At 42.0% G+C, this 13,717-nt stretch overlaps 1 protein-coding gene across 1 annotated transcript in view; it reads left to right on the top strand.

Moving 5' to 3' along the window:
* The window catches only part of LOC106602812 (sodium-dependent phosphate transport protein 2A-like), a 58,728-nt gene that overhangs the window by 19,034 nt on the left and 25,977 nt on the right, over positions 1 to 13,717 (top strand). Inside the window, exons 6-8 of the mRNA XM_045716242.2 lie at positions 425 to 541; positions 1,370 to 1,498; positions 1,629 to 1,998. Coding sequence (XP_045572198.2) covers positions 425 to 541; positions 1,370 to 1,498; positions 1,629 to 1,998 — 616 coding nt within the window. The remainder of the gene's footprint in view (positions 1 to 424; positions 542 to 1,369; positions 1,499 to 1,628; positions 1,999 to 13,717) is intronic.

The raw sequence follows: 13,717 nt of genomic DNA, 5'->3' as shown, positions 1-13,717 counted from the left end.
GCCTGTAACACAACAAAATGTGGAATAAGTCAAGGGATATGAATGCTTCCCGAAGGCACTGAAGCATTGCCTTTTTTTTGGAATCACTGTGCTGTATGATTGCAGTGAATATCTATTTGACATGGTGCCGATTTGAGGTGGCGTTGATTGGCTCTGCAAAGCTTATTTGAGGCTCTGCAGAGCTTTTACATAAGCACTACAATATAGCTGACATACTAATTTAGTAAGCATAGCTACATTTAAGTTGTATGGGGAAATCTCTTAAGTATAAGCAAAGCTTAAATAAATCTGTAAACACAGAGCTAGATTATACAGGATACAAAATAACAACAACACCAGCATCCCACATATTTCCCCTGAAAGTTCATTACAGAAACTTCACATACAGAAAGTAATATGAATCCCCTTCTCTCCCCCTCTCCAGACTCCCCCTACCCGTTTGGCTGGCGGGCAGGTTACCCGGCCATCCTGGTGGGGGCTGGCATGACCTTCATGGTCCAGAGGAGTTCAGTGTTCTCCTCTGCCATCACTCCTCTCATAGGTGAGAGCTACAAATACTGACACACTAACATACTGACTCACAGATCTTATTCATTATGATCTAAAATACAAAACTGATCCTAGATCAGCACTCCTACTCTGAGATGCTTTAATAATATGTGCCCTGGAATCTTCAAAGCTACTATGGTATTCTATTACTAAATAACTAATTCCTCTGAGGTGGTGACACACATTTGAGTTCCTGAAGAAGTGTGGCAGTACTTAATCTTCAAGCTTTGGCATGGCAAAGCTTTCTCAGACCTCTCAAAGTCAGTGGGACATTCACCCAATTGAAAAATGCAGTTCTTGTTTGGCTCTTTTTGTTTATAAGAATATTCTGGTGATGAAATGCTTACAGGAGAAACAAGCGGTCATATTAATATGAATTAATAATGTGCGTCTGGTGACTTCAGAGAGTGGAGGATCCATTTCATGCTTTTAGTCATGCTTTTTTTCTAATCCGACACTCTCTGGGGGACACATCTGCCTCAGCGTTCTGAGATCAGCAATAATAACTGCACAGTTGCTGGACTCTCCAGTGGAGCATGGTAGGGAGCTGTGGCTCCATGGAATCCCAATTACTGGGCTGGTTAATCCACTGGAGTTTGGGATCCGCTGTGCAGGTCTTTCTCAGACAGCAAATCACTAAGAATCTCATCTCAGAATTGACAGTTGTTTCACAGCGGGAGCCAATGCAATTCCCTAACTAGAACTAGATAATTTACCATCTGATTTCTATACTAAACAAATATCTACTCTATAGAGTTTCAGTCCCATTAGATGGCTCTGTGATGACAAGACATTGTACTGTGATTTCTTGTGCTCTCAGGTAGTGGTGTTATCAGCATTGAGCGTGCATACTCTTTGACACTGGGGTCAAACATTGGGACAACCCCCACAGCTATCCTGGCAGCATTGGCAAGCTGGCTGCATTGGCATGCTGGCTGCAGTTTTCCAGGTACATAAAACTAATCCTTCACGTAGCTGTTGTTTTTGTATTCTTTTTTTTACTGGCTTTGTGTGTTTACAGGGTCTTCTGTCCCAGTATTATCTCGTCATAGCTCTCATATTACACTGGTCTGTTCTAGAGGTTGCCTTGTGTCATTTATTTTTCAACATATTGGGTATTTTGCTGTGGTACCCTGCGCCCATCACCCGCCTGCCCACCCATATGGCCAGGACTTTAGGGCAGTGCATGACCATGTACCGCTGGTTCGCTGTGCTCTACCTGCTCCTGCCCTCACTCATCTTTGCCCTCTCTGTTTCACCCTGGCAGGTGATGGCAGGGGTGGGAGTGCCCTTCAAGGTGACCCTCCACTTGGTGTCTGTGGCGAACATGCTGCAGATACACAGGGCAGGCTGTCTGCCAGTGAGTCTGTGGAGCTGGGACTTCCTGCCTGTCTGGATGCATTCCCTTCAACCTCTGGATACACTCATCACCAAGGTGAAGGTGACCCTGTGCTGCCCTAAAGTGTCTGCACACATTTCATTAAAGGGTGTCTCTGCACCGCTCAGTGGACATTTAGGAGAAATTTCTCTGTCCTTCAGTAATATGAAACAGTGCCAATATGGTACTGTCACCAAGTATGATCATATTTATTTTACAGTTATAAGACATTTGAAATCTTATAGTAAGTTGTTTAAAATGGGATTGTTACTACATTTAGAAAGCATTTGATTAATTTCCAAACCAATTTTGCACCACTTTTGTTGAATAAGAATAAACTCATACACTACCGACCTTCATGGCAGACAGATGGGGCTTTTTGGCACTATACGGCACGGGACCCTACAGCATTCACAGATTGCTTTGTACACCAAAATGTTAGTCGAAACCCATCCAGAACTGCTTAATATCTAAGAGAGGACATTTCTGGCACGTTTCAACATCATATTCATTATCAACAGCACCATACCAGTGTCTACAGTGCCTTCAGAAAGTATTCACATCCCTTGACTTTCCACATTTTGTTGTGCTACAAAGTGGGATTAAATGGATTTCATTGTAATTTTTTGTCAACGATCTACACAAAATACTTTGTAATGTCAAAGTGGAAGTAAAAATTCGAACATTTATTTTTTAATTAAAACCTCTTACATCTAGACGTTCCGCTAGCGGAACACCTGCTCCAATATCCAATGATGGGCGTGGCGCGAAATACAAACTCCTCTAAAATCCGAAAACTTCCATTTTTCAAACATATGACTATTTCACAGCATTTTAAAGACAAGACTCTCCTTTATCTAACCACATTGTCCGATTTCCAAAAGGCTTTACAACGAAAGCAAAACATTAGATTATGTCAGCAGAGTACCAAGCCAGAAATAATCAGACACCCATTTTTCAAGGTAGCATATAATGTCACAAAAAACAAAACCACAGCTAAATGCAGCACTAACCTTTGATGATCTTCATCAGATGACAACCCTAGGACATTATGTTATACAATGCATGCATGTTTTGTTCAATCAAGTTCATATTTATATCAAAAACCAGCTTTTTACATTAGCATGTGACGTTCAGAACTAGCATACCCCCCGCAAACATCCGGTGAATTTACTAAATTACTCACGATAAACGTTCACAAAAAACATAACAATTATTTTAAGTATTATAGATACAGAACTCCTCTATGCACTCGATATGTCCGATTTTAAAATAGCTTTTCGGTGAAAGCACATTTTGCAATATTCTCAGTAGATAGCCCAGCCATCACGCCTAGCCATTTAGACACCCGGCAAGTTTAGCCCTGATCAAACTCCGATTTACTATTACAAAAGTTTCATTACCTTTGTTGTCTTCATCAGAATGCACTCCCAGGACTGCTACTTCAATAACAAATGTTGGTTTGGTCCAAAATAATCCATCGTTATATCCGAATAGCGGCGTTTTGTTCGTGCGTTCCAGACACTATCCGAAATGGTAAAGAAGGGTCGGGCGCATGGCGCAATTCGTGACAAAAAAATTCTAAATATTCCATTACCGTACTTCGAAGCATGTCAACCGCTGTTTAAAATCTATTTTTATGCCATTTTTCTCGTAGAAAAGCGATAATATTCCGACCGGGAATCTCCTTTTCGGCAAACAGAGGAAAAAATCACAAAGACGGGGGCGACCAGGTCACGCGCCTAAGCCCAGAGTACCTTGATCGGCCACTTGAGAAAGGCGATAATGTGTTTCAGCCTGGGGCTGGGATGACGACGTTCAGGTTTTTCCCGGGCTCTGAGCGCCTATGGACGACGTAGGAAGTGTCACGTTAGAGCAGAGATCCTTAGTAAAAGATAGAGATGGCAAAGAAGTTCCAGAAATGGTCAGACAGGCCACTTCCTGTAAAGGAATCTCTCAGGTTTTGACCTGCCATTTGAGTTCTGTTATACTCACAGACACCATTCAAACAGTTTTAGAAACTTTCGGGTGTTTTCTATCCATATATAATAAGTATATGCATATTCTAGTTACTGGGTAGGATTAGTAACCAGATTAAATCGGGTACGTTTTTTATCCAGCCGTGAAAATACTGCCCCCTAGCCATAAGAGGTTAATGGAAAATAAAACACTAATCTATTTAAGTATTCAACCCCCTGAGTACATGTTAGAATCGTCATTAGCATTAGCAGCGATTACAGCTGTGAGTCTTTCTGGTTAAGTCTCTATGAGCTTTCCACACCTGGATTGTACAATATTTGAACATTATTCTTTAAAACATTCAAGCTCTGTCAAGTTGGTTGTTGATCATTGCTAGACAACCATTTTCAAGTATTGTCATAGATTTTCAAGTTGATTTAAGTCAAAACTGTAACTAGGACACTCAGGAACATTCAATGTCGTAAGCAACTCCAGTGTATATTTGGCTTTGTGTTTTAGCTAATTGTCCTGCTGAAAGACGCATTTTTCTCTCAGTGCCTGCTGGAAACCAGACTGAAACAAGATTCCCTGTAAGATTTTGCCTGTGCTTAGCTCTATTCCGTTTCTTTTAATTCAAAAAAATACTCCCTGGTCCTTGCCGATACCAAACCTACTCATAACATGAGTGGCAGCCACCCCCATGCTTGAAAATACGAAGAGGGAGCCTCAGTGATGTGTTGTGTTTGATTTGCCCCAAACATAATGATTTGTAATCAGGCCAAAATGTTTTCTTCTTAAACACATTTTTGCAGTATTATTTTGGTGGGTGAGGGGTGGGGTGCTTTGCTGAGGTCTATTTTTTTTTGTCAACAGTAATAAAAGCCTAATGCAAAAAAAATTTGTTCTATTATTTAATAAATTCTTTACATGATTTTTTAAAATGTATTGTGATTTATCAGAGGGTGCTTCAGCACCCTCAGCACCCCTACTTCCTGCAGCTATGCGCAAATCTGTCATAGGGTATAACTTTTTAATTATATTCCCCCCTACAAAACCTAGAAATATGCCATTTTCACATATGTAGACAATGGTATTGTGCTGGCGATAACGAAAATGATAAATGGTGGAGTTGCCCTTTAATAGAAAAAGACTCGAGAAAAAGTGAAAGTCACCCAGGAAAATATTGCTTGAGTAAAAGTTTAAAAGTATTTGGTTGTAAATATACTGTAACAGAAGTTGTCATGGAGAGAAGACCAAGGCACAGCAGGTATGTGAATACTCATATTTAATTTTAAAAAAGGAGTAAAGCATCCACTTGACAAAACAATAAAGGTGACAACAGCAACAGTTCTTCGGGCTATTAAACGCAGTGCAAAAACAACCACCCACAACCCCAAAGAAAAACACACACACCTATATAGGACTTCCAATCAAAGGCAACTCAACACACCTGCCTTCAATTGGAAGTCCCAATCAACAACACAATCATTCACATACACAAAAACTGCCACGTCCTGACCCCAAAACTAATACAATAGCTCCATCTGCTGGTCAGGACGTGACATATACTTACGTATCAAAGGTAAATGTAGTTGCCAAACTGTACTTAAATATCAAAAAGAAAAGTAAATGCTATAAATCATTTAAAAATACGAATATTAAGCGAACCAGATGGCACGATTTTCTTGTTTTTCATTTATTTATAGATAGCCAGTGGCACATTCCAACACTCACGCATCATTTACAAACGAAGCATTTGTGTTTCGTGAGTGAACCAGATCAGAGGCAGTAGGGATGACTACATGTTCTCTTGATAAGTGCGTGAATTGGACCATTAAAAATAGTAATGTACATATACCCAGAAAACCTACTACTAAAGCACCTCAAAGCATTTTTACTTAGTTACTTTACACCAGGGGTTCCCAAACTTTCTTCCTCTGAAAAACAGTGCAGATATCAAAAGTATGTTAAAAGTTTGCTATCAGTCCTCATTAGCGGCAGTAAATGTGTGTCTCTTTGCTGAGAATGCAGGATGTCTGATTGAATAGAACCAAAAAAACTCACTCAGCCAAGTAGAAGGCCTTGAAAAATCATACAAGTTATGCATATAAATGACTGACTAATTGATTCATGCTATTCAGGAGGCAATGGGCACAGCCACTCGCTAATTATATAGCAACGGGGGTTTGAATAGTTATTAAATCCATTTGGTGACATTACGGCAAGTGATTTCCACAGTTTCAATACATTTTAGACGTTACGTCTCCTCGTTTCTCAGTGAACAATTGGAACTTTTAAATATCAGCCCCAACCACATGCCAATTCTAGACAGTAAAAATGTGATGATTTTGTAATTTGCTAAAAATCCCAATTATCGTATATACACTGAGTGTACTAAACATAAGGAACACCTTTCTAATATTGAGTTGCACCCCTTTTGCCCTAAGAACAGCTTCAACTCGTCGGGGCATGGACTCTACATGGTGTCAAAGCGTTCCACAGGGATGCTGGCTCATGTTGACTGCAATACTTCCCACAGTTGTGTCAAGTTGTCTGAATGTCCTTCAGGTGGTGGACCATTCTTGATACACACTGGAAACTGTTGAGAGTGAAAAACCCAGCAGTGTTGCAGTTCTTGACACACTCAAACCGGTGAGCCTGGCACCTACTGCAACACCCGATGCAAAGGCACTTAAATCTTTTGTCTTCTCCATTCACCGTCTGAATGGCAAACATACACAATCCATGTCTCAATTGTCTCAAGGCTTAAAATTCCCTCTTTAACCTGTCTCCTCCCCTTCATCTACACTGTTTGAGATGGATTTAACAGGTTACATTAATAAGGGATCATAGCTTTCACCTGGATTCACCTGCTTAGTCTATGTCATGGAAAGAGCAGGAGTTTCATATTTGGTACAAGATGGGAAGCAATCATGAGGCTAAATGTGTCAAGTCAACTGCGTGTAACAACGTAAAATATGAATCTGTCCTTCCTATTTCAAGACACAATAGAGCAGGGCAAATGGCTTTTCACCAGATCAAACCAGTAGTAGTTTTTCCAACCAAGGGTTCAGACAAGAGTTGCCAGTGTCAGGGAGGGTGTTTGATATAATCCATGATAGACAAAGATTATTCACTGAAAAAAATATAAACGCAATATGTAAAGTGTTGGTCCCATGTTTCATGAGCTGAAATAAATATCCCTGAATTTTTACATACAAAAAGCAACTTTCTCTCAAATGTTGTACACAAATTGGTTACATCCCTGTTAGTGAGCATTTCTCCTTTCCAAGATAATCCATCAATTTGACAGGTGTGGAATATCAAGAAACTGATTAAACAGCATGATCATTACACACGTGCACCTTGTGCTGGGGTCAATAAATGAATGTTCGTTTCTCTACCATGAGCCGACTCCAACGTCATTCTAGAGAATTTGGCAGTACGCCCAACCTGCCTCACAACCGCAGACCGCATGTAACCACACCAGTCTAGGACCTTCACATCTGGCTTCTTCACCTGCGGGATTGTCTGAGACCAACCATCCGAACAGTTGTGGGTTTGCACAACCAAACATTTCTGCACAAACTGTCTCAGGGAAGCTCATCTGCGTGCTTGTCATTCTCACTAGGGTCTTGACCTGACTGCAGTTTGGCGTCGTGACCAACTTCAGTGGGCAAATTCTCACCTTCGATGGCCACTGGCATGCTGGAGAAGTGTGCTCTTCATGGATGAATCTCGATTTAAACTGTACTAGGCAAATGGCAGACATTGTGTATGGCGTTGTATGGGCGAGCGGTTTGCTGATGCCAACGTTGTTAACAGAGTGCTCCATGGTGGCAGTGGGGTATGGGCAGCCATAAGCTATGGACAGAATTGCATTTTATCTATGGCAATTTGAATGCACAGAGGTACCCCGATAAGATCTTGAGTTCCATTGTCGTGCCATTCATCCGCCTGGAACAGCCTGGAATCGAACCAGGGTCTGTAGTGATGCCTCTAGCACTGAGATGCAGTGCCTTAGACAGCAGCGCCACTCGGGAGCCCAATGAATGGCCCCATGTTGCAAGGATCTGTACACAATTCCTGTAAGCTGAAAATATCCCAGTTCTTCCATGGGCTGCAAACTCACTCATATCCAGCAACTTCACACAGCTATTGAAGAGGAGTGGAACAACATTCCACAGGCCACAGTCAACAGCCTGATCAACTCTATGCGAAGGAGATGTGTCATGCTGCATGAGGCAAATAAATCGTTGCCACACCAGATACTGACTGGTTTTCTTATCCACGCCCCTACTTTTTATTAAAGGTATCTGTGACAAACAGATGCATATCTGTATTCCCAGTCATGGGAAATCCATAGATTAGTGCCTAATGAATTAATTTCAATTGATTGGTTTCCTCATATGAACTGTAACCCAGTAAAATGTTGCATGTTGCGTTTATATTTTTGTTCAGTGTAGATAAGAGCAGCCATGGGATGATATGTTTTCTTGCATAAGATGATAAGAAGTTGATGAGGCAGACTTATTTTAGCGTAGGCAACCTTTTTCCCGACAGAGCCCGACAGTACAGCTTACGTGAGCAGTTGTGCAAAGTTGAAGAGGATACCAGTCTTTGCTCTCTACTCTTAAAAATGTAGATCATTTTGCCAGTTTAGCTTGAGGCAAAGTACACCAAAGTTCTTTCAGTGAAATCAAGTTTCTTCCCAAAATATAGGCGTATTCCCCGCATTTCCTCCCCAGAAGAAAACTAGACAGACTAAATCTAAAGGGAAACAGAAGAAGCAAAAAACTCACTTTAAATGAATTTTACATGAGTAGCCTTTAAGATGTGGTATTTAACCCACATTTGTTCTTTGCCTTAAGTGTGCCTTAATTCTGTGCTTTAATTAGGTACAGTGGGGGAAAAAAGTTTTTGTACGTTTGCCCACTTACAAAGAAATGATCAGTCTATAATTTTAATGGTAGGTTTATATGAACAGTGAGAGGCAGAATAACAACAAAAAAATCCAGAAAAATGCATGTCAAAAATGTTATAAATTTGCATTTTAATGAGGGAAATAAGTATTTGACCCCTCTGCAAAACATGACTTAGTACTTGGTAGCAAAACCCTTGTTGGCAATCACAGAGGTCAGACGTTTCTTGTAGTTGGCCACCAGGTTTGCACACATCTCAGGAGGGATTTTGTCCCACTCCTCTTTGCAGATCTTCTCCAAGTCATTAAGGTTTCAAGGCTGACGTTTGGCAACTTGAACCTTCAGCTCCCTCCACAGATATTCTATGGGATTAAGGTCTGGAGACTGGCTAGGCCACTCCAGGACCTTAATGTGCTTCTTCTTGAGCCACTCCTTTGTTGCCTTGGCCGTGTGTTTTGGGTCATTGTCATGCTGGAATACCCATCCACGACACATTTTCAATGCCCTGGTTGAGGGAAGGAGGTTCTCACCCAAGATTTGACAGTACATGGCCCCGTCAAATGATGTGGTGAAGTTGTCCTGTCCCCCTAGCAGAAAAACACCCCCAAAGCATAATGTTTCCACCTCCATGTTTGACGGTGGAGATGGTGTTCTTGGGGTCATAGGCAGCATTCCTCCTCCTCCAAACACGGTGAGTTGAGTTGATGCCAAAGAGCTCCATATTGGTCTCATCTGACCACAACACTTTCACCAGTTGTCCTCTGAATCATTCAGATGTTCATTGGCAAACTTCAGACGGGCATGTATATGTGCTTTCTTGAGCAGTGGGACCTTGCGGGCGCTGCAGGATTTCAGTCCTTCACTGCGTAGTGTGTTACCAATTGTTTTCTTGGTGACTATGGTCCCAGCTGCCTTGAGATCATTGACAAGATCCTCCCGTGTAGTTCTGGGCTGATTCCTCACCGTTCTCATGATCATTGCAACTCCACGAGGTGAGATCTTGCATGGAGCCCCAGGCCGAGGGATATTGACAGTTCTTTTGTGTTTCTTCCATTTGCGAATAATCGCACCAAATGTTGTCACCTTCTCACCAAGCTGCTTGGCGATGGTCTTGTAGCCAATTCCAGCCTTGTGTAGGTCTACAATCTTGTCCCTGACATCCTTGGAGAGCTCTTTGGTCTTGGTCATGGTGGAGAGTTTGGAATCTGATTGATTGATTGCTTCTGTGGACAGGTGTCTTTTTTACAGGTAACAAGCTGCGGTTAGGAGCACTCCCTTTAAGAGTGTGCTCCTAATCTCAGCTCGTTACCTGTATAAAAGACACCTGGGAGCCAGAAATCTTTCTGATTGAGAGGGGGTCAAATACTTATTTCCCTCATTAAAATGCAAATCAATTTATAACATTTTTGACATGCGTTTTTCTCGATATTTTTGTTGTTATTCTGTCTCTCACTGTTCATATAAACCTAACATTAAAATTATAGACTGATCATTTCTTTGTCAGTGGGCAAACATACAAAATCAGCAGGGGATCAAATACTTTTTTCCCCCACTGTATGTGTCTTAATTGTGGTAGTAACATAGCATTGAATTAAGGAATGACCTCAAGGACTGACTTTGTTGATTATTTTTGCTTAATTGAATTCTGATGTTTATCAGGCTATGTCTGTGGTTGTCCTGGATATCAGTGGAGTGGTGTCAGCATTCCAGTTCCACCATCTATATCGCATGGATGATTTTTGTCATCACTTGCCCAGGTGTATACATTTACATTTACATTTACGTCATTTAGCAGACACTCTTATCCAGAGCGACTTACAAATTGGTGCATTCACCTTATGATATCCAGTGGAACAACCACTTTACAATAGTACATCTATCTTTTTTTGGGGGGGGGGTTAGAAGGATTACTATATCCTGTCCCAGGTATTCCTTAAAGAGGTGGGGTTTCAGGTGTCTACGGAAGGTGGTGATTGACTCCGCTGTCCTGGCGTCGTGAGGGAGCTTGTTCCACCATTGGGGTGCCAGGGCAGCGAACAGTTTTGACTGGGCTGAGCGGGAACTGTGCTTCCGCAGAGGTAGGGGGGCCAGCAGGCCAGAGGTGGATGAACGCAGTGCCCTTGTTTGGGTGTAGGGCCTGATCAGAGCCTGAAGGTACGGAGGTGCCGTTCCCCTCACAGTACCGTAGGCAAGCACCATGGTCTTGTAGCAGATGCGAGCTTCAACTGGAAGCCAGTGGAGTGTGCGGAGGAGCGGGGTGACGTGAGAGAACTTGGGAAGGTTGAACACAGACGGGCTGCGGCGTTCTGGATGAGTTGTAGGGGTTTAATGGCACAGGCAGGGAGCCCCGCCAACAGGGAGTTGCAGTAATCCAGACGGGAGATGACTGGATTAGGACCTGCGCCGCTTCCTGTGTAAGGCAGAGTCGTACTCTGCGAATGTTGTATAGCATGAACCTACAGGATCGGGTCACCGCCTTGATGTTAGCGGAGAACGACAGGGTGTTGTCCAGGGTCACGCCAAGGCTCTTAGCACTCTGGGAGGAGGACACAATGGAGTTGTCAACCGTGATGGCGAGATCATGGAACGGGCAGTCCTTCCCCGGGAGGAAGAGCAGATCCGTCTTGCCGAGGTTCAGCTTGAGGTGGTGATCCGTCATCCACACTGATATGTCTGCCAGACATGCAGAGATGCGATTCGCCACCTGGTTATCAGAAGGGGGAAAGGAGAAGATTAATTGTGTGTCGTCTGCGTAGCAATGATAGGAGAGACCATGTGAGGATATGACAGAGCCAAGTGACTTGGTGTATAGCGAGAATAGGAGAGGGCCTAGAACTGAGCCCTGGGGGACACCAGTGGTGAGAGCACGTGGTGCAGAGACGGATTCACGCCACGCCACCTGGTAGGAGTGCCCTGTCAGGTAGGACGCAATCCAAGAGTGAGCCGCGCTGGAGATACCCAACTCGGAGAGGGTGGAGAGGAGGATCTGATGGTTCACAATATCAAAGGCAGCAGATAGGTCTAGAAGGATGAGAGCAGAGGAGAGAGAGGTAGCTTTAGCAGTGCGGAGAGCCTCCGTGAAACAGAGAAGAGCAGTCTCAGTTGAATGACCAGCCTTGAAACCTGACTGATTTGGATCGAGAAGGTCATTCTGAGAGAGATAGCAGGAGAGCTGTACATTTGTTAATTTCACCATGTATTATTCACATCAGTATAGGAGTATGCTGAGGGAGGGAGTATACAGTAAACCAAATATAACCTCAAACTGTCACATATCCCTTGTCAAGGGGCATGTCTTGAAGCCAGAAGCTGTATCAGTCTTGAAGCTGAAAAAGGCACGGCTGAAGGATTAGCATGTGAAGCGTTGAATTATAGCGTGCTGCAGAGTGAGAAATCAAAATGCCCGCCTCCTCTCCTCATCAGCCCAGGGATGCTTACCTGTCCTGTCTGGATGACATCCCCATGACGCTCCCATCCTACCATCACAGCAGAGGAGAAGACGGGACCTAGAGTCAATGCAGTCAGCTTGGATTAGTTGAAATATGTCAATAGTCATAGGTTTCCATGTCATATGCAGCACACTGTAGCAGTTTTAGACTGCTCATGTTCAAACATGAGACAAAAACAACACAGTGTACAGATATCGGATCCAGTTTCATTTCAGGAGTAAAATAATCCTGCAGAAGAAGAATTAGATTATTTTCAAAAAGGTAATCATTTTTTACAGGAAATTAGTTTTCATAGGCTACCGTCTGCTTTGTTTAGGTGTGACCTACGGCTGCATTTCGGATACACTTGTGTGTCATAGTGGAGACCAATATCTATCTTGTGTTATTAAGCTATATAAAACAAAGGTTGTTGTACATTTGAATGTCGCAGTAGTAGGACCTACAGTAGTATGACATGTATTATGTCTGTTGCATTAGCGTTTGAACCAGCGAGAGAGAAATAGAACTGCAGGTTTTCAGTGAATTTATGTAAATCACAACACTCATTTGAAATTCTCATTGACAACAGAGTGATCAAATTGAGATACCACACTTGTAGTTTTCCACCATTCCTCCTGTGTTATGTCCAAGTACCTTGAGCTTCTACCCATTTCAAAATCACACATTGTGCCATTCCCCAAAAACAGGCTGTGGATTTAAACATGTCAAACAAAACAGCCATAATTACATTTCCTCTTTGGCTAGCCATTTGCATTCAATTTCTCTTTCAGACACTCTGACTCTATATTGCTATTTTAACAGAGTCAAATGTTATCTTTTAAGCCTTTTTAACTTGGTGAGATCAGTGGGCTTGCTGTTGCTGAGCTCCTCCCACACACTCTCCAGCATGAAGTGTCTAAACTCCAGCCACCTACACTCAGACAGAAACAACAAGCCCTTCTCCTGAAGGGAGCAGGATAGGGGATGTATTTAGGACACCTTGAACCACTAGATACATCTGATAGTGTTGATATGTGGATTGGAAACCTGTTTGTTGTTTATAATTTTTTAAATTATGAACAATTTTTATATGATAAGTAATAAGGTGCTTGATCATAGTATGTATAATGTACTACTAATGTACTTATAAACCAGTTCTTTCTAAGTTATTTCTTAATGATTGATTAATGGTTTGACCATTTATATACATATTTCTACATGGATTTATATTTTGTCATGAATAGGATATTTATTCATTGTAAATAGTTTCATAAATTTATTAATTAAAAGCTTTTGTAGATGTGAGTGTATGCACTTACTAATACATCAGTTGATGGTTAATATAGCTCCTTATAAACAATTTACTAATTATTAATAAACAATTTTGCATCCCCCTAATCTAAAGTGTGCACTATATATACTTTATAAATGATTTGTTACTTCCCAAAAGCTGACCACAGTAGACAATACCTGATTCTCCG

The sequence above is a fragment of the Salmo salar genome, chromosome 04 (genome assembly GCF_965601325.2).
Source record: "Salmo salar chromosome 04, fSalSal1, whole genome shotgun sequence".
In the NCBI taxonomy this organism is placed as follows: Eukaryota; Metazoa; Chordata; class Actinopteri; order Salmoniformes; family Salmonidae; genus Salmo; species Salmo salar.
Note: the sequence above shows the minus strand (reverse complement) of the source record. Positions and strands in the feature narration are given on the sequence as shown.